General features: G+C 32.1%; 1 protein-coding gene across 1 annotated transcript in view; it reads left to right on the top strand.

The window, feature by feature from the left end:
• Positions 1-2,910: 2,910 nt before the first annotated feature.
• The window catches only part of LOC129224544 (uncharacterized), a 380,265-nt gene continuing 355,981 nt past the window's right edge, over positions 2,911-27,194 (top strand). Inside the window, exon 1 of the mRNA XM_054859020.1 lies at positions 2,911-3,374. Coding sequence (XP_054714995.1) covers positions 3,274-3,374 — 101 coding nt within the window. The 5' untranslated portion in view covers positions 2,911-3,273. The remainder of the gene's footprint in view (positions 3,375-27,194) is intronic.

Here is a 27,194-nt window from a genome sequence, read left to right as displayed (position 1 = left end):
TGTACCCCCTTTGTTGTGGGGCTTCCCTGTCATGTGGCAAAATAGCAGAAACCACACCTACATAAATGAAAATTCATTAATCTAATCATGTAATTATAATTTATTTACTTTTTTTTAAAAAAAAACATCAATGCAATTAATATAATCATAACTTTTTGGGGGAGAAAATGCATAGTTTTAAATAAGTTTAATTCGCTACAAAGAAATCGATCAATTTTAAATCTGAAAAATTCTTAAAAACTTTTGCAGATATTTCGAAGATGAATAGCATCTGAACATCCGCAGAATTTGTACAGAAATCTGCAGAACATCTGCAGAAGACTGCTCATTTTTTTTGACTTTCCGCCCCCTTACCTTCCCTGGCAGACTGGACAAAAAGAATTGTCTTTATAAATGCTTTCTTCTCGTGTAAAAAATGCCAACGTACCTTATAATCACTTTTTTTGTGTAGCCAGCTCTTGGGATCTGTAATTAGTGTCCGTTAGAAGCAAGGCTTACTTTTCATGGGAGCTCCTTTCCTGCACCGTTGCTTTATTCAGGAAGGGGGGAAGGGCAATCTTCAGCACAACCCCCCTACAACAGCAGTCTGTACCTGCCCAGGGGCGGGTACAGAAAAATCTTTTGGATGGGGCCCGGGAAATTGAAAAGCCTTTCCCCCTCCACTCCGTTCCATGTTTCACAACAAAAATTTCATGACTTTATTTTTAAATGGAACTTTGAATGTGGACGGAAAACATCTTCAACGTTTCAAGCCAATTAAATACTAAACCCAATGTAATGTCACCGAGATGCTGTAAAATGAGCGGTTTTAAGTAGAAACATTGTGGGCAATGTTATTAAACAAACCCATATCTCATTTGAGTTTTTAAAACTTAATTTATATTTTAACTACAAAATATTATTTGAGTAAGAAAATCATAACTTCATAACATATAAGTTTTATTGAAGAATTCAGAAATTATTTCCTTGTGAATTTCAAAGCAGTTGCTGATTTGTTTTTAAAGCCATGACACATTTGAGATAACGTATTGATACTACATGCCGTTTCTATTAATAATCATGGTTTTTCCAAGAAACCACCATATGATTTCTTTCATTTTGCATTTTTTATAAACCGAAAAAGAAATCTATTGTTTCACAAATAGCTTCATGGATCAAATTGACTCTTTTAGGTGCGCCTACACATTAAAAAAAAGTTAATTATTGATTCCATCAAAGAAGAATAAGTAGACAAATGGCGATAATACGTTCCCTTGAATTCGAAACCAGTGAGTGAAATGTATTCTGCCACTATGCGCCTCTGACTCCAGTATTACTTCTTTAGCAAACAAAAATACTTTCATTCAAAATATGCTGTGAGTGTTTTGTGTTCTTTTTAATAACCTATATTAAAAAACGCAAAAAAGAAGTCAATTAAAAGTAATAAATAAAATAGTTAAATAAATTCATCCTTGGGGGGGGGGGCACGGGCTCCCTGCCCCCCCCCCCCCCATTCCGCTACTGTACCTGCCCCTCTTTTAAGTTGTCTAGAGTTTTTGTTTTTCTTTTGCATGAAATTAAGAATTGCCTGTAAGTCACTTTGCCATGCCATGTCTTGTGTTTCACATTTCGTGTCTTGAGAGCAATGCTTTGGTTTTTTCCAGCTCGATGGATCGTATGCAGGCTAGAGCTCCAGATGGCAGCACCGTAGAAACAGGTTGCTTCCCATCCTCGCTCTCCCCCTTCGCGTCAGCTTCTCCTCCACGTGCCTCCATCAGTGCTCCATTCGCGAAGCCGACCGCGACCCACTGCCGAGGATTATTTTAATTCGCAGCGGAATCGGCCCGATTCATGCCTGCGTCGACACCATCGACACAACAGATCGATTTGTGTGTGCGTGTGACGTGTTCTCAGGTGTCCGTCCACCCTTCAATGAACGATCGGAAATGTGAGTCCGGCTGTCTGCTCGAAAACTGGTTATGAAGATCAGTTGTTCGAAATTCCTGCTAGCTGGTGTAATTGGCTTAATAACGACGAAAACGCCAGACGAGAAGTTTTCACAAGTAAACATGGCCAGTGTTTTGCGAATTGGAAATGTTCGACACTCCTGCTTGGAAATCTTATTACAGTGATCAGTGAGAATTGGAGTAAAAATTATGAAATTACTTCTACGTTACCCGTGAAACTGGTGAATGGGTTATTTGTGAATTGAGCTCAAGCTCATTCTTGATTGCTTGCATTTTGTGCATACAATTACTCGAATGTTCTTATTATGATCATAAAAGAATTTGTAATTGTTCGCAAAATTTTGAAAAAAATATTTACATCACCGATCGGTCAGTATTACATTGAATGGCCGTGGTGTTAGTATACATTATTGAACGAATTTGTTGTGAAAATAACAGTAAACAAATTGGAATCTCTACTTAATGATCAGTTTCAAGTTCCTGTGAAAGTTTAACATCAAGATTTTCAACTATATTGAATCAGTTAAAAGCTATGTCTGTGAATCTATCGATTTGACAGAAAGGATTAATGTTTTGCGCTGTGTGTAATTACTATACATGTTCCTTACAAAGTTCAGTAATTTGTTTCATCACTGAAAATTTCGATTGTTTGATATGAAAAAATAACGAAAAGCCAATGGGATTTTTTCCTTTCCAATCATGAAATTGTCGGCTATAATTTAATATTTTTTTTAAAACTGGAATATAACTCGCCTATACTTAAATTTTACTTGACATGAAAATAACACATGATTTCTCTTAATAATTAATATACATTATTGATTTCAAATTGGCACTAATGTTTTTATACATTTGTAGACACAATGTAAGAATTTTGACAAGAATGATCTCTTGTGCCCAATAATTTATAAGATATTTTTGATATTTCATTCAATGTAAAATCGCAGTTGAACCTATTTTATAACAGATAAGTTATAGAATAGAATAAAAGTAAAAATCTACAGGTGAAAAATGGTCAACTGGAAACACCCATATCGATTGTCAAAAACCACACTAAATCTGTGGTTACTTGCTGTGGTCTTTAATAACAAACAGCTCGCTGTGGTTGACAGATAAGCCCATGTGCGGTTCGGAGGTAAAATCAGCAATTACGAGTCATCAACAAGTGGCTTAGTGTAAAAAGTTTTGGTGATGCTGTACTGTGAGGTGCTCAAAAGGAAATATTGGCCATTCTATATTGATATATTTTTATCTGAAAAAGGCTGATATTTTCGCCTTTCTTTAGTGCTACGAGAAATTAGTTTTATTTTATCTTGCTCCACCAATCATGGATGTGGAAGTTGTGAAATATCTGTCTGAACTTAACCAGAAGATTCGCAGAGGATGTACGGCCCACATAACCAGGACAGGCCGACTCTACTATATGAAGTAAGTGTTTTTTCTTTTTTATTATATAATTTAAAAACGTTACGTTCTGCATTTTATATTATTTTTTGTATCATAAAAATTTATTAAATACCATAAAATTGAAAACAGTCAGGCCTGCATTGATGATCTTGTAAGAGTAAGTAATTTCCCACAACCAAAGAACAAAACTTATCATTGATCTTTGTTAGCTTTTTGAGAAAGCAATTTCATAGTCATTACTGTCATTAGATCATCTATGTATTTTTCTTTTTTTTTTCTTTCAGTAATTCATTTTTTGTAATGCAGAAAATATTTTAGTTGCTATTGACCCATTTGTTACTTTTGTTTTTATTTATTCATTTAGTTAGTTATACTTATAGCTTATTTAACACGTTAAATTTCTGAAAGCATGTCTTCATCAAGCTCAATAAATATCTCCCATGCATATTAGTTCATTAAGAAATTCTGATAAATTACATTATGCTTCTATGTGTTTTAAAACAAGAATGAGACAAAAATATCTCTAAATCAAGGGTGCCCACCCCACTAAGAGCAACTCCCCCCCCCCATCCTAAATTTAGCAAAGATATCCTCAAAAACAAGAGCCACCCAAAAAATAAGAAAATACCCCTAAAAGCCCCCCTGAAAATCTCAAGGACGCAGTCTGCGCCATGATCCCCCCCCCCCTTGGTGGGCATCCCTGTCTAAATCAATCTGGTAAAAGTACTGTCCTCTGGGTACGTTTGTAGGAGATCCTATTGAGACCCTCTTATACTTGTATTAAATGTCCATTTATAGATCATACGTATTTTTAAAAAATGTACTGAAAAATAATTATTTTTAATTTTATCTATTTCTAATAACTGCAAACGTATTTAAACAACTCAAAATTTAAAATGTATCTTCGTTTTAGTCAGATGCATCAGTGAAAGATACAAATATTTACTGAATAACTCGAAAATCTTGCTGGAAGGGTTCCAAATTGAGCTCATGCATATTGATAACAAGGAAACGAGAAATTTGCTTTTGTTTTTCATTACTAATTAATTTTTCATCGTTTTCTGTTTGTGTTCTTCTATTGAGAACGAATGTTTTTAATTAACTATTTTCCATCATCAAAAGTGTTGATGTCTTCCAACCGCTTTTTGAAATGATTTTGCTTTGAGTGAGGTCCAGCTTTAACGACATTGAAGTGGTCACTGAGTAGGAATACAGTTTTGTTTAGAACTAGATTTCTTTTAATGAACATGAGTATTTTCATAATTTAAAGCAAGTACATGCAATAATTAAAATATATGTACGTGCTGAGGTGCCCACGGGGGGAGGGGGAGAGAGAGGCTATAAATTTGGTGGGTTCCTATAAATTTGAGGTGCCCCCATAAATTTACAGGAGACATTTGTAAAGGGTTTTGATCTCCTTGGGGGGCTCTCGTTCTAGGGGGTGCTCTCAGAGCAGTTGATGGAGGTGTGCCATCACTACGGGATAGGAACCTCCGCATATCGTCGCCTCAGAGCAACAGTAAGGTATCTGATCCCAAAATGAATATTAAGATATCTTAATGTTACTCTGAGGCGACGATATGTGTTTGACTCGTGTCTATGGCAAATACTAGAATTAAGTTTGCCATATCTTATAGTATTTTCAAACGGAAAAACTGCTGAGTTCAGCGTTCATAACTTGGACATTCTCTCTGAAAATTTATTATCTTTTGAAATCATCAGCTATAGTTTTTTTTTCTTGTTGTAAAAACGTATTTTCTCAGTTTTTCCTCCAGCTGTGCGTCTTCATTTTGCTCTTTTAAATACTATAGCAGTCCGTTGACTTATTGCAAAGCACCTCAAAACATGCAGAGTGTAGAAGCATTTTTCTTATTAAGTATTGAAGGTTTTTTCGATATAATCATCATTACAGTATGATATAATCAGGTACTTATGCAGACTCTTCCTTTCAATTTTTTTAGGGGAAAAGAGGAGGGGAGGTCGAAGGATGAATAATTATATGTATAAACATTGATTTTTCAAAACCAGGGGGTGCAGTTGAGTTATCTGTTGTCCTAAGGTTGTAACCACCACATTTTCCAATGTTTTCACTACAGAAAAGTGAAGCAAAAACAACTGGTTGCAAATTTAAATGTGTGGTTACAACAAGAAGAGGTGGCATCGAAACGAAAATTAAGTTTTCAATGCTTAATTTACAAGACACGAGAATAAGAACTACGTTCAGTTGTTACGATTTTTAGAGAAGCATAAATGAAAAGAAATAAATAATCCACCAGATTCGGAAATTAAGTTTGAGGTTTAAAAAGTCCGCTGTCTGGTCCATGTTGCTTTTTCTTCAAAATTACCTTTCATATTTATCTACCTTGATACTAATTTATTAAATCTTCTGAAACTGTTATAGGACGCTAAATGTCTGTTAATTTTAAACGACTTCATATCTTTGCAATCATTTCTTTTTTTTTTTTTTTTTTTTTGTAACAAGTCTGTTAACGGGGATGGATGAGATGATATCAAACCATTATACGAAATCTTTTCCGAAACGAAAAAAAGGTTTTTAGATAGATTATTTGTCATATTTTAGCCTTTAGGACAATTTAATGCATTTAATAGTTTTGATACGAAAACATGAAAAATCTTTCATGTATTTTTAATCTTCAAACTCATCTTTTCTTTATCTTTCTTTCTTTTCCCTTTTTTTAAAAAGTCATTTGTTAAAAATCACCGAACGTTTCAAGAAATAAAAATACCCTACGGAATTCTCTAGCGGGTTTTTAGTGAAAAATTACTATTCATTATGATTGCAATGCTTGAGTTTTAATTTTTATGTTAAAAATTGACAATTCAGTTGGGAAAATGTAAGGAATAAATTTATATTCTTGTTATTTTATAAAAATTATTTTCTTTCTTCTTTTTTTCTTGGGGAGGGGGGAAGGGGAGAATAACTTGAAGATTTTGGTTTTTTTTTCACGGAAACATTTACAATTACAAATACTCCGTTCTTTAAAAAATATATATACATAATTTTTAAAAAAATAACATTTTCAGTTTTGTTCAACTGTTTCAGGAAAATATCAACTGCCTATTTTATGCTAGGAACATTATTCTCATGAAAATTTATGACCTTTTTAGTTACTAATTTAGTTGAAACATTTATTTTTCCATAAGCAATGTGTCATTTTTGAACCTCAGGCAAAGAATCATTGTTGCAACTTCAGAATACCATCATAAATTAAATCTTTGATAAAAAGTCTATGTAATTTATAGCCACTGATTTCAGCGATACGCAGTTGCATCATTTAAAGACTACAAATTATCTACTATAAAGAATTACAAAAATAACTTCGGAAACGTTACTGGTTTTTATCGAAAAATGTGGTCAACACAGGGAAAACTACGATATTGTGCTTTTTATAGCGTTTTCATGGTTAGGGGGTCACAGAAATAGTTGTTGCAAGTTCTTTCTCCTTTTACCTGGTCATAAAACTAATAACCCATCAACCGCAATCAAGAGTGAAGAAAAAAAAAACAAAAAAACTGTGGTTTCGTTTTGAAAATTATTGCACTTCATAGTGAAAGGAATGTCATCTATTTTCAGAACGAGAAAGGTTTCAGTCGTAAAATGGAAAGTTTCTTTTGGATTCGGTGAACGAAAAGTTTATGTTTTTTGAAGGAGAATCCTCTTATTATCTATGGAGTCTCTACGTGTTCGTGAAAAATAACTTTTCTCCATTGTTAATGCAAAAACGTTGACTTGTATGGCGAGTAAACTTGTATTTTAGCAGCATCATCATCATAAGATATATATATATATATATATAAAGAAAAAAATGATTCCAAACTGATTTTGATCAGTTTTAGTCATTAATTTTTTCTGTAGTATTATTCAAATATGCAAAACCGAATAGTGAGGATTATTTCTGCCCAAATTAATTGGAGAATAATCGTACTTTTAATCAAGAAATACGTATCTATGTCCAAGAGAGAGAAAAAAGGGGAAAAAAAATTTCGGCTATGAGCATCTTTTTAAACATTTGTTTTGTACCAAATTAATTTTTCTTTCTTTCTTTTTCATGTATCGTATGCTATCAACTGATGTTTCAATCAATTACTTATTTATCTACGTGTGATATGTTTACAGTTACATAGTGAGTCTTGTTGATTCTTTGATGTAACAATACAAATGTTAGAGGAAAAAAAATAAGGTACAAATTTTTTTAAGAAAGAAAAATTTACACAATACAGTTTTTGAAAACTCGTAATGTTTTAATCTTTTTTTTAAGATGCCAACTTTAGGGCTTTTCTCCTTCTATATATCCACTTGCCTTCTGATATCAAAAAATATTTACTTATCACGTTTTTATATATTTATGAGCAAATTGTGATGCTACATGCGCGATATCCTAATAAAGCATTTTGAAACATTGACATAGATAAGAGTTGCTAGCAATATTGTTAAACAACCGAATTAAAATTATGTTTGTCATCAAGCTCATGATCATTTTGAGATTTGGGAACAATGAATTCAAATTTATTCGCAGCTAACAACAAAATGGTGATTAAGAGTTAAAGTGTAGGAACGTTCAGTTGTTTAAATTTAATTACATGACACCGAGATAGTATGTGGTTTGTGGAATTATTATACTGCATATGGTTCTCAAAAACTGCGGAGTCTTTATCGAAGTAGCTATTTTCAGAGTTCATCTTTTTTTTTTTCATTTGATGGGATGCTGTATTAGAGTACATAGACGGTTGGTTGTAACATATTCTTATAAATTTTAATTTTTACTATAGTTTTGCCATCAAATTCAACAAAATGCATTTGCTCATTTTAATTGAATAGTAACACAGTAGACCCTCGTTTTACGCGGGGGTTACGTTCCACGGAAATGTCACGTAAATCAAAACCGCGTAAATTGAGACCTAATAGTAGTGTTAAAATAGGGTTAGGTTCCTTGGATAAAAAAAAACTTCATTCTAGTGATGTCTAATTGTGTAATAAACGATCGATGTATCGATTGTATAATAAAATCGATATAAGTACACTTTAAATAGTGGACTTATATCATTTTTATGCACAACATGTATAAAGAAAAGATAAACTAATTTCGTGTTCCGTTTATAAAGAAAAGCTGGCTATGATAGTCTGTTGGAAGTCATTAAGAATTTTTCTCTGTAATTCTTTGCAGAGCATTAACGCATCCATGATCATTTGCGTCATTTCCATGATAGAATCTTCCTTCCCTAACAAATCAGAAACATGATTCTTATTGTCTAGGAATGGCTCAAAATTTCCAATGTGGACGTTTTTGGTTGTGTGTCACCAAAGTCGGTATCCTTGTTGGTTTTGGCTTCCTTTGTCACTTCTAAAAGCTCTTCTTTCAGTGAATTCTGAACTGTGAGTTTAATAACTTTATTTCTGGAAAGAGCTCTGGAACCAGACGCATAAAATGTCTCCAGGGGCCCAAATTCGGTTATTAGCATGCCAAAATGCAGTTTATTACACGTAAGCTGTAATATTTAGGAGTTTGGAATTTTGAAAGAGAGGTAACTATTATTTGTTTGCATTGCCGCATCCGCGTAAAACCCAAACTCATCCGCGTAAAATAAAAAAAAGGTGTCAAATCTTAAACCGCGTAAAATAAACCCGTGTAAAACGGGGGTCTATTGTATTACAAGCTTGATATTGTAGTTTTGTATTTAAAACTTGTTTTCTATGATTTTGAATTCTATGAATTTTTGCAACAGAGATACCATATCGCATCGCAGACATAAATTATATTTATAGTAATTATTATTCTAATGTTTTTAAAGATTCTTTTATTTCAAACTTCATTTTTATACCATATAAAATCATAAAACACTTAAAGCTGATTTTTGAGGCTTTTATTTCGAAATGAAACAACACAAAACGTTTTCATTTTTCATTTTAATAATTTTTTTGCATACAAAATTTATTTTTCGTTTTTTACAGTAGATTAAAATTAAAAAGACGATGTCTTCTATCATATGCAACATTGTTTAATAACGAATAATTTTATTAAAAATAAGTCAAAACTAAGCAAGCAAACATTTAAGCAGTAAGTTAGCGCCCATAAACCAGTGCTAAAGAGTAAACCATAGCTACTCAATAAATAAAAATTAAATTTACCTTTCTAACAGGAACCTAAAATAATTTATTTAAAAAAATTATGAACAAATCACAGTAACGATGACTGCTTCTGAATTGATTACTTTATTGACATATAATTAAATCCATTAATAACCTACCATATATAACAAGCACATATTATATGCAATACACATTTTTTTTGAAAGAAGGTTACTTTCGGTATATATATATATATATATATATATATATATATATATATATATATATATATATATATATATATATATATATATATATATATATATTCCCTTACAGTGGTTTACTTTCCGGTTGGAACTGAATGGGGAAATTATTTACCTTTGTTGTGTTGCAAAATAAACCTCGAATTATCCGGCATGTCGGAAAATTCGCATGCTGGTCAACCTCGCTTTTTCCCGGCAGGCGGGATAATGCGGGGTAATACGGTAATTTATTCCTAAAATGGAAAAATTTACTTTCTAAGTATAAAATGAAAGATGGAATGGATAGAAGACATGCGCCCTATTTTGGTTTTACAATTTAGAATGTAACGCCTTTTTCGTTAAAAAAAAACAATAAAACATTCAAATGGAATACTGTAAAAATGCCAACGTTTTTTTATCTCACCATTTTCCTCGATGCTTAAAATTTTCTTTATGATTAAAAGCAGTAAAAAAAGGTTAAACAAACTTTTGGGCTATGTTTCGGTTTTTCAATGCGTGAAATACTCTTGTAGAGGCATTTAAATTATTGTTAAATCTCCTTTCTGCAAATACCAGTTCAACGAAGTATCCATGTCAACTAAATAAATATTTAATCCCGTTTTGATTGACATTGCATAACTTGAATTCTATTGCACCGAAATTCTCGTTACAATGAGCACAATTTGAGGATCCTTGAAGTTAATTGTATCGGGATTCAACTGTATCTCTGCTCCAATACTTTGGGCAAGGCTAACTTGGCAGCTTACATAATGGTGTGCCATCTGGTTCTTTGTAGCCTTCAGAATTATGCCAGGTTAGCTTTGCCCCAACAATTATACTGTCCAAAGTTTAGAACAATGTTTTAGGAAATGTTCTTCATCGAATACTCGATGTTGTGACTCCTTTAAATACTCATTGCCATATACACTATATGAGAAAAAGTATTGAGACACTTTCAAAAATTCAGATTTTTAAGGATTTCTCGAGAAATAAAAGACCAATTGCTTTGTAACTTTTGTCACATAAAACGAATTTTCCAACTGTCATTTTCCTTTAAAAGTTATGTTACCCATACATTTAAGAGACCAGCAACAAATTGAAGCAAAGAAAAAGGTTTTTTGATCATCGTTCATCTTAAATAGCTGAGAATAAGCAATTTCATAAAGTAGATACCTTACTATATACAATTATTTTACGTACTTTCGAGAAAATATTACTGATATTCATGAAGATATAAGCATTTCTCTCAGAACGACGAATTTTATTTGAAGGTTTTTGGCTTATAACAAGTCAAGTTTTCCATCAAAGCTTACCAAACTCTCAGAACACTTGACAGCACACATGAAAAGTATAAAATTAAAACTTGAAAGTAAAATGTTGAAAACTTGATAAAATATGGAAATTTAAAGTAATTGATTTTTCTCTGCGCATGCACGAAATATAGAAATTTATAACTTTCATAATCCAAACCCAAAATAGATTCTCCAACTCATACTAAAATTCCAGTTCAATATCTTAAAAATTCAGAAAGTTATCAACGATGTAATGGGCCGAATTTGAATAGATTTTGGAGAGGCGAAGACTCGTTAGGGGTCGTTTGCAAGTTTGCGGCATTTGCTTGCAATCGCTCAGTGTGATTCATGATAATAAAGGATTGTTTGCGAACGATCCCTCACGATTCATAGTCTGCCCAAGAGCTGTTCAAATACAGCTTATTAGAACGCTGATAACTTTTTGAATTTTTAAGATATTGAATTGAAATTTTAATATTAGTTGGAAAATCTAGTTGGGGTTTAGATTATGAAAGATATAAATTGCTATCGTTCGCGTATGCGCAGAGAAAAGTTAATTGCTTTAAAAGTTCATTTTTCATCAAATTTTCAATATTTAATTTTCAAATTTTAATATGGTATTTCTTTTCTGTACTGTTAAGTTTTCTGAAAGTTTGATAAGCTTTGATGGAAAACTTTAGATGTTATGAGCCAAAAACCTTCAAATAAAATTTGTAGTTCTGAGAGAAATGCTTATATCTTCATGTATATCAGTGATATTTTCTTGAAAGTATGTAAAGTAATTTACATAGTAAAGTAACTAATTTCTGAAATTTACTGCTTATTCTCAGCTATTTAAGATGAACGATGATCAAAAAACCTTTCTGTTTTCTTCAATTTGTTGCTGGTCCCTTAAATGCATGGATTTTATAACTTTCAATGGAAGCTAGAACATACCTTTTATGTGACAAAAGTAACAAAGCAATTAGTCTTTTATTTCTCGAGAAACCCTTTAAAATGTGAATTTTTGAAAGTGTCCAAATACTTTTGCTCATATAGTGTCTATGGCAATGAGTATTTAAAGGAGTCACAACATCGAGTATTCAATGAAGGACATTTCCTAAAACCTTGTTCTAACACTTTGGACAATATTATTGTTGGGGCAAAGCTAACCTTGCTTAATTCTGAAGGCTACAAAGACCCTTCAGATGATGGGTTTTTTTAAGAGATGTGTTCCAATACTTTTGGCCATGTAGTATAGGTTGTGAATGTAATTATGATTGATTTAACCAGATATTTTTTTAAATTATCAATTTGTCTAAGGTCCCCTAAGTATCCAAGTCGTGAGACAAAGTTTATAAGAACCTTATTTCGAGATGCATTAAACATTAATGCGCCCTGAGCTTTTATTGCCAATGGACTTTTTAGCTTAACAGTTATCGCTGAAATCGGCAGAATCTCTGAAATTATTAGCAATATCAATTCGAATAACTTTTTTACTTGCTGAAACTCACCGTTTTATTGTGCATTTCACAACTGCTATGAACTTTACTGCTTACTTTGTGAATGTCACACATGGCGATTTTCTTCATGACATACTTGAAAAAAGAAAAGAAAAGGTCTGAATAAATCGTACGAAATTTAGAATCCCAGAAAACTCTTTTAACAACTAGATTCAAATTTATTCCGGAATCGATATTTTCTAGGAGTTATGCTTGAGAGATATTTCCTGACAAGCTTTGGTGATGAACTGTTTGCATTAACTCAACTATCAAAAATGCTAGATTTTGTATTTTGACTGTTGATGTACAAAGCGTTCTTTTTATTTCCTTTTTTTTGATTTTACCTTTCTCCATTGAAAATATTTTCACCAATTCACACACGTTAGGGAGACATTTTGAAGGTTACTTGATATACTTTTTGCATTAAATTTTTAATGATTAGTTTATTCTCTGTAGAAACAAATCAATAAAAAAGAACGCTGCGCAAGAAGTTTATGAAGTGCTTTTTTTTTCCAATGGAGCTGTGTAAGAAGCCATTCAGCCTTTCCCAGGTCTAGTGCGCTCCCCGACAAGGTACCAGTCTTTCACCACAAGTAGTTTTTGACGCCCAGTTTCCATCAGATGAAGGCACCTGGGCTCTCTTTGATGCGAAACTATAATAGGAATTAAATTTTGCCGAGGGAATTCAAAACCAAACGAATAACCAAGGGATCTTTTACATGCCGCATAATCATCTCGAAAACCACCTGTCAGAATCCGGGTCCCAGGCGTAGAAGGCCAGCACCTTACCATCACACCAACAGCCGGCTTAGTTTATGAAGTTTACAACACAATTAATGCTTCCATTCTTTGTTAATGTAGCAAATTCTATTTTCCGTTCCAGAAATCATTAAATAACTAAACGTATGCAATGTTTTGAATGCTCTTCATTTATGTATTTACTGAATACTTTCGCCACTCCTTCAGTTGTTTATCAGCAGAGCTGCGGAGTCGGACTCGAACTCATCTTGAGTAAAAGAATCGGAGTCTGAAGTTGAAGGCTTTAAACTTCCAAGAGTCGAAGCGAGTCATTTTCCTCCGACTCAACAGTTCTGTTTGTATGCGCAGTAGGTGGTCCTCTTGGCGTATTTAGAAACTAAGAATTTTAGTTTGACGTCTTCGATTCGACTTATCCAGTTGTCACTTTTGAAGCTTAAATTTTTATTTTAAAATATAATTTTACAATCGTAATTTTACATCCAGTCGCCAGTTTTTATGAAGTTAGAAAATTATGCCGAATTTTATTTTCTATTGATAAGATTCGAGCTCGTTTTTTCAAATCGATTTCCAGTTTCCTTTTTCTAACTTTGAACATAGAAGTCAATATTTAGTACACTCATGGAATTTTCTACTCTGACACTTCGTCACCTTTAAGGTTATCTTACCGGTGCATGTTTTTAAAAAATGGATTTTAACGGAAGTAATTACAAATTGCTGATAGAAATCCCTACTGGGTTATGAGGGTTTTGCTCATTAGCGAGAAGATAACTAAGACTAAATCTTTTCCCACTACGCATAAACCGATTGAATTATTTTAAAATTACACCTAAGAAGTACATTTTGGAAACTAAAGAAGAAGAAGAAGGAGAAAGCTATGGGCCAATGACCGCTATCTTCAAGATCCTAATTTTGAATCCTGTGCATTATGTTTAAACTGCTGTTGTCTATTTTACTCGAGTTTCTTTTTGTTACACTAGTGGTACCCGCACGGCTTTGCCCATAATAGAAAAATTAAAAGGTCTTTTGGTTCGCCTGTATATTTACAAATAATGTATGGTGAATTTTCTCGCCATTTGGCTTGTACCCATGTTACGGTTCCACGTTATGATAATTTCGTGTCTCGCCAATTGTCTTGTGCCCATGTTACGGCTCCACGTTATGATAATTTCGTAATTTACTCGTCCATCTTAGGATAATTTTGTTCTTTAAATTGAAATAGAAAAAAAACCATATCGAATTTTCAAAAAATCGCTTCGAGGTGCACACCCCTATGTTACAAACTAACTTTGTGCCAAATTTCATGAAAATCAGCCGAAAGGTCTAGGCGCTATGCGCGTCACAGAGAATCTGACAGACACAGAGAGATTCGGACGGACAGAGAGATCCATACAGAGAGACTTTTTCAGCTTTATTATTAGCAAAGATATTGCCCGCCGGCATTGCAAGTGGCACATCTGAAAAATTTGATGTAATATTTATTGATGTAAAATATGCATTTAATGTTCATTCTTGCCACAAAACTTCATATAACTGGTGTCTAGTGGAATATAATGTGTTCAATAATGACACACCATTAAAATTTAAAATGTAAAAGAAATATTTTCACATTTTAACTCTCCACTATTAATTTCAACTACAAAAACCAACCAGTAAACATAACATAAAAAAGGTTTTGTGCGTACTATATGATTTGAGAATAAATCTGTTAAAAGCATTTGTCGCGTAAAACTTTGATTTTACCCAATGTTGTTTTTTCATATATGCTACTATTACTACCATTGATCTAGATTAACTTCATATTGTTAAATCTACTACATCTAGTGGTAAGGGAAGCCTGTAAAAGCTGATATATATATATATATATATATATATATATATATATATATATATATATATATATATATATATATATATATATATATATATATATATATATATATATATATATATATATATATATATAATTAAATGATTAAATTTGATCTCCTCGTTTTTTGCACCATTCCGTGAGTTCGAAAAGCCAGAACTAGACTCCTGTGAGCAGTTGTGTTTGAACAACATTTGAAGGTAGTTTAATGTGCAATTCAAGAGTTCAAAAATTGTGAAACTTTTTTTTTTTTTTTTTTTGCTCTTACGGCTGTTGACCTGGGCAAGATCGAAGAAGTGTTCTCGAGTCTCGAACTTTGAGCAGGAAGATGGAGTATATAGTTTCTCATCCGTTCTCACCTATGGTGCAAATCAAGGAACTCTAGTGGTTGCTTTGTTCTTTTAAGAAATATTAATTTAAAGATAAATTATTTCTTTAAAGAAATATTGTATAAACTAGCAAAAATACCCGGCGTTGCCTGGGTCAGTAATAATTATTAGAAAAAATCGTTACTTGCTTTTGTTTTCTGTTTTAAGTGAAAGAATTTAAAACACATCTTTTTGACGTGATTAAAAATTGAGTTTCTTCCTTACCCATAAAACTAAAATAGCAATAAGTATAAAGAACAAATTAGTATTGATTTAGAAACGAAAGCACTATATTTAAGCATGTACAAATTTAAAAAACATGAAATTAATCTTCTCATGTTTAAAAAGATCTGTTGATACTTTTTTTTAACATGGAGTCTAAAACCTTCTCTGTATGGCTAATAAAGTACGAAGTGATTAAAAAAAAAGTAGCTGCGCTCGTAATCCCCTTATACTTGCTTTAGTTATTTCGGAAAATTTTAATCATTGTGGCTCTTGGTGCGATTTTACCGAATTTGCGAAAGTCGTTTCGGTGTACCTTCGATGATGCTCCCCCATTCTTTCCTTACTTTGTAAAACGATATGATATTAATTTTCGTTACAGAGATATCGTCGCCAGATGCTGAGATATTTTTGGTCACCATAAAATGGCGCTAAACAGTTTCATCCGAAATGTTACCAAAATAAGTAATAAAATTTGGTGATTGTTTGAAATTGTGCAAAAAGGAAAATTAATGGAAGTTTTTGTGCTGTTTATGGATTTGCCTAATTTAGTTGCTGGATTATTTAACACAGTAAAAAAAGTCTTTTGAAAATTCTTTGATTGGCGATATTTTGTTTACATGGTGAAAGCTGAGAAACATTATGACGTAGTCTTCGGCTTCAAAAACAGCAACGTTGAAAAAACTGCCAAATGCATCAGCTACGGAAAATTTTCTGCAAAAATTTTGGCGATCTGCTGGTTGTTTGGATAATGAGTAAGTGTTCAATCAGCATAAATAATAATAAAAACCATTAATTACATTAAAGTTCCGTTTAAATGGAAAATCATCAGCCAAATCATGTATTAATTGCCAATCTTGTGCAAAAATCTTACTTCAAGATTTGACTTGAGAAAAACCTTGAACAATCACGAAAAGCAAAGAAAATCAACAATACAACAATTGTCGCTATCGACAGGGAGTTCAGATGATACACTAAATAATGTATTGAGTTGAGGAAAGCCTTCGAACATGGATCTAAAAAGCTCATAACTCGTTTTTTATTGTACTTAGAAATTTCGAACAGGTGCCATCTTCAGCAGAAAAATTAGAGCTTTCGATGGACATATAATGTAAATATGTGCAAGTATTTTTTCATCTCAATATTAGAGAATTTATACAAAAATTGTGTTTTATTGCCCCCCTAAGGGGGTTTTGCCCCCCATAACGGGACGAAAACTACCCTATGTGTTATTCTGATGCATAAGCTATATTATTGTAAAGTTTCATCAAAATCCGTTCAGTAGTTTTTGCGTGAAAGAGTAACAAACATCCATACATCCATACATCCATACAGACAAACTTTTGCATATATAATATTAGTAAGATTTGATATAAAGCTCCGAGATGTGAAAAATAAATGAATTGAACATTTATGCAACAGTCAATGAGGGTAACTTCGATCCAAAATTTTTCTCTCTTTAACTGCCCCACTGATATTTATATAGTGCTTTTGCATCTGCTGTTAAAAAATGAAGGAAAACACCTTCTTAAGTATTGTGTAATTATTAGAAATTCGAATATAATTATCATAAAAACCACTTTAAAAAACCTTGTTAAAAATCATCCTGCCAGTAAAGATAACTTCCAGCCATATGGGAAATATCATCTGAAATAAATAATGTCGATAAAATGATTTCGTCTTTGAAGCAGAAAAATGAATTTGCTAAATGTTGGAAAACGTCTCGTATTAATTTCGTATTATCACAAGATTTCTCTTAATTTATTAAATGTTGGACGAAAAATGTTGAAAACGAAACCATGAGAGAAGTTTATTGTAATAATGAATCCATAACTCCTAAAATTCCAAAAATTTCGAATGGTTTTTCAAAAACATTTTGCAATTTGGAAAAAAAAAAAAAAAAAAACCGACAGAATATATTATTTAAACATTTTCTTATTTTTTTTCCTTATTTACTGTAAAGCCAGATTGTTATTTAAAATGCAAAACAAAAAATAATTTTGGCGAAATGTTTGAGCAGCATTTCCCAGAAAAAATGCAAAATAAGAAAATGATTGTTTGACGAAATTTTTGACCGGCATTTCCAACTTTCAATACCTGAAATGTGAGTAAGTATATTTCTGATTCAGTACAGATTTTTTTTTAGTTGGAAAATGTGATAACTGGATAACCGATTAGAAGTAGCTAAAACATGGATAACTCTAACTTCAGCTTTTTTGTTTCTTTTGTGGTGCGTGTAATAAATCCAAAAAAGCTGTCATATCGAATAAATTTTCAACGCTTGATTGAGAAACTGAAGAGCCGTTTTCCCACTGACAATCAAAACCATAACGTATCATGTTCTATTTGAAGAGAAACAGATCTCTATTTTATCGTCCGTTTTGTAGCTTTCTCAACATTTCGTCGTATTAATATGAATGATAGCTCTCTTCGTTTGCGGAGCGACTTTCGATACAGTTTTTTGCACAGGAACGTCATTGTTGTCTCGTGAAAGTCTTGTTTCAGTCGATAAAGTTTTCGCATAGAGCACTTAACGAAATCTAAACTTTACGAGAAAACGTTTATCTAAAAACATGGAATAGATTTCAAGAAATGTCGCAATGAAAGTAATAATTTGTAATCATCTAATGTAAATTGAATTGTTTCCCATAAAATGAAACGCACGTAATTTTACCTTGCTTTTAGTTCATTAAATATCTGACGGTTCAAAGCGGTTAGACTTTCGATAGTTTTTTTTTTCTTTTTTTGTACAGGAAAGTCATTGTTTTCTCACGAAAGTCTTGTTTCAGTCAATAAAGTCTTGGTATAGAGTATTTAACTAAATTTAAACTTTACGAGAAAACGTTTATCTAGAAACATGAACTGATTTCAAAAAATTTCACAAAAAAGTAATAATTTGCTTAGCATTAATGTAAATATGATTGTTTCTCATAAAATAAAACGCACACAATTTTACCTCAGTTTCAATTTATTAAAAATTTGACATTTCAAAGTGGTTATACTTTCGATTTTTTTTTGCAGGAAAGTCATTGTTTTCTCACGAAAGTCTTGTTTCAGTCGATAAAATTAAAGTTTTGCCGTAGAGTACTCAACGAAATCGAAACTTTACGGGGAGAACTTCATCTAGAAATATGAGCTAATTTAGAGAAATGTCACAATAAAATTTATAATTTGTAATCATCTAAGATGTAAATTTAATCGTTTCTCACAAAATGAAACACACATAATTTTACCCCGCTTTTAGTTCATTAAAAATCTGACAGTTCAAAAAAATAGCTGGTTAGACTTTCTATAGTTTTTTTGCACAGGAATGTCACTGTTTTCCGAAAGTCTTGTTTCAATCGATAAGGTTTCCACATAGAGTTCTTAACGAAATCTAAATTTTACTAGAAAACGTTTATCTAGAAATATGAAATAATTTCGAAAAATGTCGCGCCAAAGGTAAATTGTAATCATCGAAAGTAAATTTAATTGTTTCTCATGAAAGTAAATACACATGTAATTATATCTCGCATTTAGTTCATTGATTGTATAAACCTTGAAAGTAATAAGCTTTTTGAGTTTCTAATTTTTTTTTTTTTTTTTTTTTTTTTTTTTTTTTTTTTTGCCCAATTTTATTTTTGACTCGTTAAAGTCTTGTTTCAGTGGGAAAAGTGTTTGCATCGACAACTTAATGAAATCTGAACTTCACAAGAAAACTTTTATCTAGAAATACGAACTAATTTTGATGTCTTGCAGTAAAAAGTATTTGTAATCCTCGAATGAAAATTTAAATATTTCTTAGAAAACGAAATATCTAATTTTACTTCGCTTTTATTTCATTGCAGAACTCTGATATTTTTATTATTTTAATTACCATTCGTAAATTTACGATAATAAGCAATTGTAATACTGTAAATTCAAGTCTAAACATTAGTAATAAATCAAAACCTAAACCATTAACACAAAGTAAAAGGAAAACGAAGTACACTGTAAAAAATCACGGAAAACTCTCTGAATATACAAAAAAGTTTTCCGTAATACACAGATTCGTACGCCCTCCGCAGTTTTCTGCTATAATCAAAAACGTTTCCCGTTTAGCAAGAAAGTAAGAGTCGACGCACGCGCAGATCTCACGGCAATTTTATAGTCCAGCAGCAAATCTAAACTGAAACTTTCGAAAGCACGCAATGAAAACAAGTGCTGACTCATGTATGCGAAGTAACACTCATCAAGGGGATTAGTAGAAGTTTTGTTCCTCGCATGAATTCACTGAAGATAATTTTAAAGTCTTATATTTTCTTGCATATGTATCGTCATGAGATTGAATTTGAAGCTATGTCACTTATTTTTAAGTACGAAGTGCAAATTCTCGACGCATGCTCGCGGAAGGAATACAAACTGAAATTAAAAACCAAATAACTGCCGAGAGGACGCCATGTAATTTCATTGCGTCGCATAACTTGTGTAGGTAATTTACTTTTTTCTAGGATACTTTTCTTCTTTCTACCAAATGGGTAATTTTTGTTGGCAGAATTTTATTCTGTCATAAAAATCACCTTTTTGGTGACCAAAGCCTGCAAAAGACCACCACCGACGAATAGGTAAGTCGCTTTGCAACTCTATTACTTTAAAGAGATTTAGTTCATATAAATCTCGTTAAAAAAAAAACTATTTTCTTTAGTATCATTTTTTCGTTGTGAACTATTGCAATTTGAAAATATTTTACATTACATAGAACACATATTTAAAGTGCAAGTGTGTCTAGTTTTATTCTGTAAAATTTATGAATTGAAGATTATAAAAAAATTTAAATAAGTGTTATTGTGTACTTTGTTTTTATGTGTCAATCTCAGTTAATATTTGGCTGAACATTTATGTATCAAGCATTGTGAATTAAATGTTATAATATGCAAATTGTCAGGTTTGATAGTTCGTCTTTAAGGTTGCATGTTTTCATTCTCTTGTAAACAGTGTAGCTAGATTGTATGAAGTAAAAAAAAAACTATCTCTTGTAATTAGGAACATAGTGCTTCAGTATTATCTAAATGACAATATCTCTTTAAAGATTTGCATTAGCGAAACGCTTTAAATTAGTTAAATGTGTATTAATTTATTTAAAAAATAGATACATATATGTATTTAAAAGTGTCTTCATTTTTTTCGTTTTACGATCCTCAATTTTACCAAAAGCAAAAAAAAAAAAGACTTAATAAAATAATTTTGTATTTTTACACCATATTAAAGTATTTGACTTATAATTTATATGATACTTTGATTTATAATGTATATGATACTTTGATTTATAATGTATATGATGTTGCTTTTTCAAGGGGGGTGGGCGCTTCATAGCATTTTATGGGTGCACCATCACTCTTATGGTGGGGGGGGGGGGGTATTCTCGTATATATGAAATGGAATAATTATGTAATAGAGTTCAATGTTTTAATAAATAAAATATATAATGCATTTTGCGCACACTGTAAAAATAAAATCAGTAACCTATTTTGAATAAGTATTTATATTTGTGATGAGCTGGAAAAGGGCAAGAACAGAAGAATCAACCCGAATGGTTCCAGCAGGGGGACTTGGTGTCATATTTAAATTCATCAATTTCTCTGTTGGTACTTTTCGGTACACTTTGTTCGTCAGAGAAATTGACTTGAGGTGAACGAATTCCGGAACGCGAAAGGTAGGTAAGTCCTGTCAAATTTTATCCGAAGATAAAAGCTATCAAGTTTGATACAAGATGTGTTTTTAAGTTCTGCATTAAAAATACAATATGTTGATAGTTTTGTCTTGAAAATATTGAGAGAAAAACTGAAGTTTAATATTGTTTAACAAACAATCCCACTTTTGAGAAAGACCCTTTCCCTCCCCCCGACGATTTTGTGATTATGAATGAAACTACTATATTATTTCATAATTTTTCAAAAATTTATAACTGTGCATATGTTATGCTGTTAACCATGCTATTTGTCATTAGAAATTCCAAAAAAAAAAAAAAAAAAAATCCACGAATGATTCTAAAATTGCTTGTATTATTGCTCTTAGATATGAAAGAATTGAAACTAATATGGTATGCAATACTATAATAAAGAATTATATTTTAGAAAAAATCACGGAAAAAGGATTCCGAAATTCTCGGAAACGTTTTTGAAAATTGTTTGGAGAATTCCGAAATACTCGGAAACGTTTTCGAAACTTTCATGAACCACAGCTGCACAGAATACTCAGAAACATATCTGGAAATTACGGAAAGAGGATTCCGAAATACTCAGAAACGTTTCTGAAAATTACGGAAAGAGGATTCCGAAATACTCAGACACGTTTCTGGACATTACAGAAAGAGGATTCCGAAATACTCAGAAACGTTTCTGAAAATTACACAAAGAGGATTCCGAAATACTCAGACACGTTTCTGGACATTACAGAAAGAGGATTCCGAAATACTCAGAAACGTTTTTGAAACTTTCATGAACCGCAGCTGCACGATATACTCAGAAACGTTTCCGGATTTTTTTTACAGTGTATGGTTTTCTTCCTGGAATTAGCTTGAATAGAAATGTTTTCATCATTTCTTAGAAAGTAATTACATATTAAAGTTGAATCAATAAGCACAAACCGAGGCAAGTGCATGTGGAACACAATGAACGATTTTTTAATTTTTTTTTATTCCGATAAAGAAGGGTTTCCTTGCAACCCCTTTGAAACACATCTACGAAAGCAAATTTGGATTCTACACTATCGCACAATTTTCTTTTACCTTATGGAGTAAATTTCTTCGTATGGTTGTCAATTGTTTTCATTTTATAATTTTAGTAGAACCCAAAACATGTGAAGGTAAACTACTTCTTTTTTATGCGAAAAATTAATTGATAGTTATATATATTTTCAGTGTGGATATTTTTTTGTATATTTAATTTAAAAATAAGTATTTTCGAAGGTATTAAAAGGTCAGAAATTGTTTCTTCATAGCAATGTGGTAGCTATACTACTAAATATGAAAGTATCTTTTCTTGACCTTTAATAGTTAAAAAGTATGCATAGATGAAATGCAGTTCAAGATGCAGGCTCAAAAAGTTATATTAAATCAAGACTTTCTATTATATTCAGAATTAAAATTACGCGTTAAATTATATGTCAAGATAGTGCAATAAATAGAAGCATAATTTGTTTTATAAAAAAATATTGTTTTGCATAATTACTTGCAGGATCAATAGAAACGTAAGAGGCAGGTAATTTAGCAGCCATGTAATGAGTGACTAACATGAAGCAAAATGTGTTCGACAGAACGGCACTAAACGTATGTAGAGACAAATTTTACATAACATCTGCAAATCAATCGGTTGCCAGTAATATTACTTGATTTTTTTTTTTTTTTTTTTCAAATGCCAAACATTGTAGAATGAGCTCTCGAATATTTTTCGACAATGTCCTCATATTAAGATAACAGAATGCAACTTTTAAATGTTCAAAAGTCATTGGCTGTTTGAAGTCACACAAAGAACCTTCTGGGGAATCCACCACTCTGAATATTACAGTAGAACTTCTATTAACCGATTTTCGATTAACCGTGGTTTATTTTTTCCGATCCGATAATGAAGTTTTTTTTTGTAAATAGCTAAGCTCTGGACAAGACAAGGTGCTTTATTGTTCTGTTTTTCAATTGTTTTATTTCTTTTCAAAAAATAATGTAAATTTAATAAAATGACGAGTTTTTAATTTGAAAATAATATAATTTTCAGGAAACTTGTTTTTTTTTTATTTTTAAAATTTTATTTATTATTATTATTTTTTATGCGTCTTTCAATATTTAGCTTGGCATTGTTAAAAAATTCAGTTGACGTTTTAAAACTTACTATGCAAGCTATTTTCCTGTTTTAGTTTTTTGACTACAAAAAAAAAAAAATAAATGAATAAATAAATAAATAAATAAAAAACATTTTATATGCTATTTTTCATCTTTTAAAAATATTCTGTTGTATTTTTGATCAATGCATTTTTAAAATTTCGATTCTGACAAGTTATTATTAAATTTCTATAAACTGATATTTCTTACATCCGAAGCACCAGAGGCCCTAATTAGCTAGGATTATTGAAATTCTACTGTACTTGAATTTTAAGCTTCGACTGAAATGAGAAAAATACAAAACAATTATGAACCTATATAAAAATAATTAACAATTGTATACGCATTGAGAGATTTTATCCCGTTGCCAATTATGTTCAAAGGTGGAAATTCACTCTGATGTTCGAACATTTTCCGCCACTTTCAGCGTCTCTTTTCTTCGTCAATCAAACAAGAATTACTTCATCTTTCCAGCAAAAATACCGATCATTCATCTCCAACTTTCATCAATGCTTAAGGATGGAAAAAATTCTTAAGTTTGGCATTTACGGCTCTCACTTCTCAGTTTTCATCTGCAGCGTTATTTTATGACGCTGGTTGCTTTCCTGCATTGTCTTCGCACAAGTTGACAGCTTTCTGCCATTAAAAACAACGCAACAATTCTTTCGCGATGGGATCGTTACTTTATGATGAGAATTCCATGCGGCTCAATGTCGAGAAAAGGTGTTTTATGGAGCACTTATTAAAGGACGCGGTCAAATGTTCTCAAAATTTAAAGCTCTACGCGGTGTTTTTAGGAAAAAAAATAGAAACGCGCCTTCTGTAAACTGAAATAGTTTCCCTATTGTTCTGGAGTATCTTATGACATTATTAAATAAAATTGTTGAAATATTTAGCACGTTCTTATTATTTTCCTTTACCGTTTGGTTATTTTTTACTTATTCATATCTTTAATACCTTTTGGGAACATTTTGATTTCTAAAATAAGGTTTAAATTGATTACATGCAATTACGTTTTTGGGAAAGTTTGTATTCTGCTGCAGATTTTAACAATCTTTTCTTAAACTTAAAAATCGGGTTGCGAGAAGTTTTAATTTTATTTTTTCGACCGTTTCCTTGATTTTTAAAACAAAATTGGAGACAAATCAGCGATTTAAAATTTTTCCTTTCACTAAAGAGAAACTTTTCAGCTCTTCCTTTTGCATGTGCAACGCTAACTGTAAAAATTATATTGTCTTGCAATGTGTTTTATATATATTTTTTTCTCGTTTTTCTTGAAACTTTCATTGCAAAAAATGTATTTCGGGGCCTGGTGTCAGGTCCGTCATTTGAATTTTTTTTTGAGAAGGGGGGGGGGGAGGGTAGACACAAGACGTACTCTCAAAGTCAATTTTATCGGATAACAGCTAAAACCACGCCCACTTAAATGTAAAAATATAACATTTTTTCAAAACCAGAAGGCGCAATTGACAACCCTCTTCCTGACTTCCCAAAATCTGCCTGGTGCGTTACGTATAGCTAAGGTGACTATGCATATTTTTCCTTAAAACAAGACACACAACAGTTCTCGGTACCTGCAATTCTATTTAAAAAAACGAAAGACATATATTTTTAATAGTTCGTGCTTATTACAGAAGAGAGCAGAAATGAACTCTTAAACGAAGAATTGGTGTGTTATTACTTTTTTTTAATGAACAAATTCTGGATATTTAGTACTGATATTAAATAAGAAAATGGAATTTTTGGCAGGATTTCACACGATTAATTTTTACAATAAACACTGCTTAAGAACCGCGATTAGCAACTGTGCTTTTTCACTAGTACACAAATCATTCTTAGGTAAAATATCTTATCTGTGTGTGCAACATAGGGTTGGGTAGAAATAAAATATATTTATTAATATGCAAAATTTAATTTATTAGTAGGAAAATACCGACACACTTAAAAATTCAGGAAACTTTTAAGGTAAATATTACGTTAAAATGGAGTGTTTACAGTACAGAAAAGATTTACAGTAATAAACGATTGCAGCGCCAATTGATACAACACCTGACTTATAAGGGCCATTTCCATGGACACTTTCGACCCCGAAAAAAAACCTGCTTTTCACCGCATTCCGGTTATTTGCGGGATATATGTGGATTTTTTCTGCTCCTGCTTGCTTCTGGGAGCAAAGCGGAATTTTAGCCAGAATGCATTACACGAAACAAGTTCGTCTACTAGCCGCTAAGGATGCTGGGAAAGAACTGCTTTCTGTAGTACAATAGAAAACCTCTTTTTACACGGAAACGGGGAATTTTTCAATCGTTTTTTTTTTTTTTTTTGTGGAGCCAGAGCGGAGATTTTTCGGGTCGAAAAGTGTGTTGTGGACGCGGCTATAGTGTGAAGCAGATAACACCGTATTTCCCCTCACTCGATGCGACCGAACTTTTATGGTGATCAGCAAAGGCGCCTGCCAATACGAGGAACCCGAAATCGAACCTGATGCTCGCATGTTGCGTTTTTTAACTCTCTTTTATTCTAGCCTAAAATTTTATAGTAAATGAGAATTTTACGGTAAAAGTTACTGGCAACATGGATGCCAGTAATTTTTATCGTAAAACTTAAATATTTTTTTAACAGTGCAGTTTTTTGTTGAAGCATCGTTCTCATTGTTCCGTTCAGAATTTAAAAAAAAAAAAAAAAACTAGACATTTCAACATGTATAGGAACAAAGCGGACAGGCTACCTACTGAAAACGGGACACATGGTAACCTTAAGCATCGTATGGTTACAAGATTCTGCTTTGTTAAGATTTAGAAAGAAATTCCGAACCAAAATAATTCAATCTTTCACCACATTCTTTCTCGTGGAACGCCGTCAGTCAGCTGTTCCCCACATAAACAAACTTTGAAAAGCGGTGCGATTTTGTATTCTGTTGATTCTCAGTTTATTCAGTGTACGCTCGCTGACAACTGGGCTGCACGTGTTTACAGAGAGTGCAAACGCAGCCAGACGCAGAGAATGGAGTTCTCGTGTTTTCCTCGGTTGCCGGCACTGAAAATCTCTTCGGAAATAAAATAACTCTAAATCTGTGCAGCATTTCAAGCTTTAGAGTCAACCCTAAACTGATGAGGGGATTTTTCAAACGCAGGCGGTGATCTGGGGAGCCGGAACTCTAACCTAAAATTTCTTGCGCATTATACAAAATTTTGAAAAAAAAAAGTAAGAAAATTTCTCCAATGTTTTGTGTATTATTTATTTGGTTAAATGCAGTGGAAACAGTATTGTAAGTGACATACATGCACACTAGTGTGCAAAATTATACTTCAATAAATCTACAAATTACAGCCCCATAACCGGAACGAAGGTAGATTTGCATACAAATACAGAACAGCTGATATAGTATCCAGAAACTAGTTTCGCACTTGTTTTGTGCTCGTTAGTCTGGATTAGCCATAACAGAGCTGAAGGCAAAAGAAGATAACTTAAACCTAACTAGAAAATCGCCCGTCAAGATATGACGGGTGAAAATTGTTTCTACATTTGAACGAAGCAGTTGCCTGTTAGGTGATATTTTGATGGTTGAAATTTTAACCCTAACTCCAGTGGATTAACCCTAAGCTCCAGTAGACAGCGATCATTGTTGACCACTTTTTCGTTTCATTACCCTGAAAGGACACAGTCTTACCAGTAAAACAGTTAAGTTACC

This window comes from Uloborus diversus, chromosome 6 (genome assembly GCF_026930045.1).
Source record: "Uloborus diversus isolate 005 chromosome 6, Udiv.v.3.1, whole genome shotgun sequence".
Taxonomy (NCBI): Eukaryota; Metazoa; Arthropoda; class Arachnida; order Araneae; family Uloboridae; genus Uloborus; species Uloborus diversus.
Note: the sequence above shows the minus strand (reverse complement) of the source record. Positions and strands in the feature narration are given on the sequence as shown.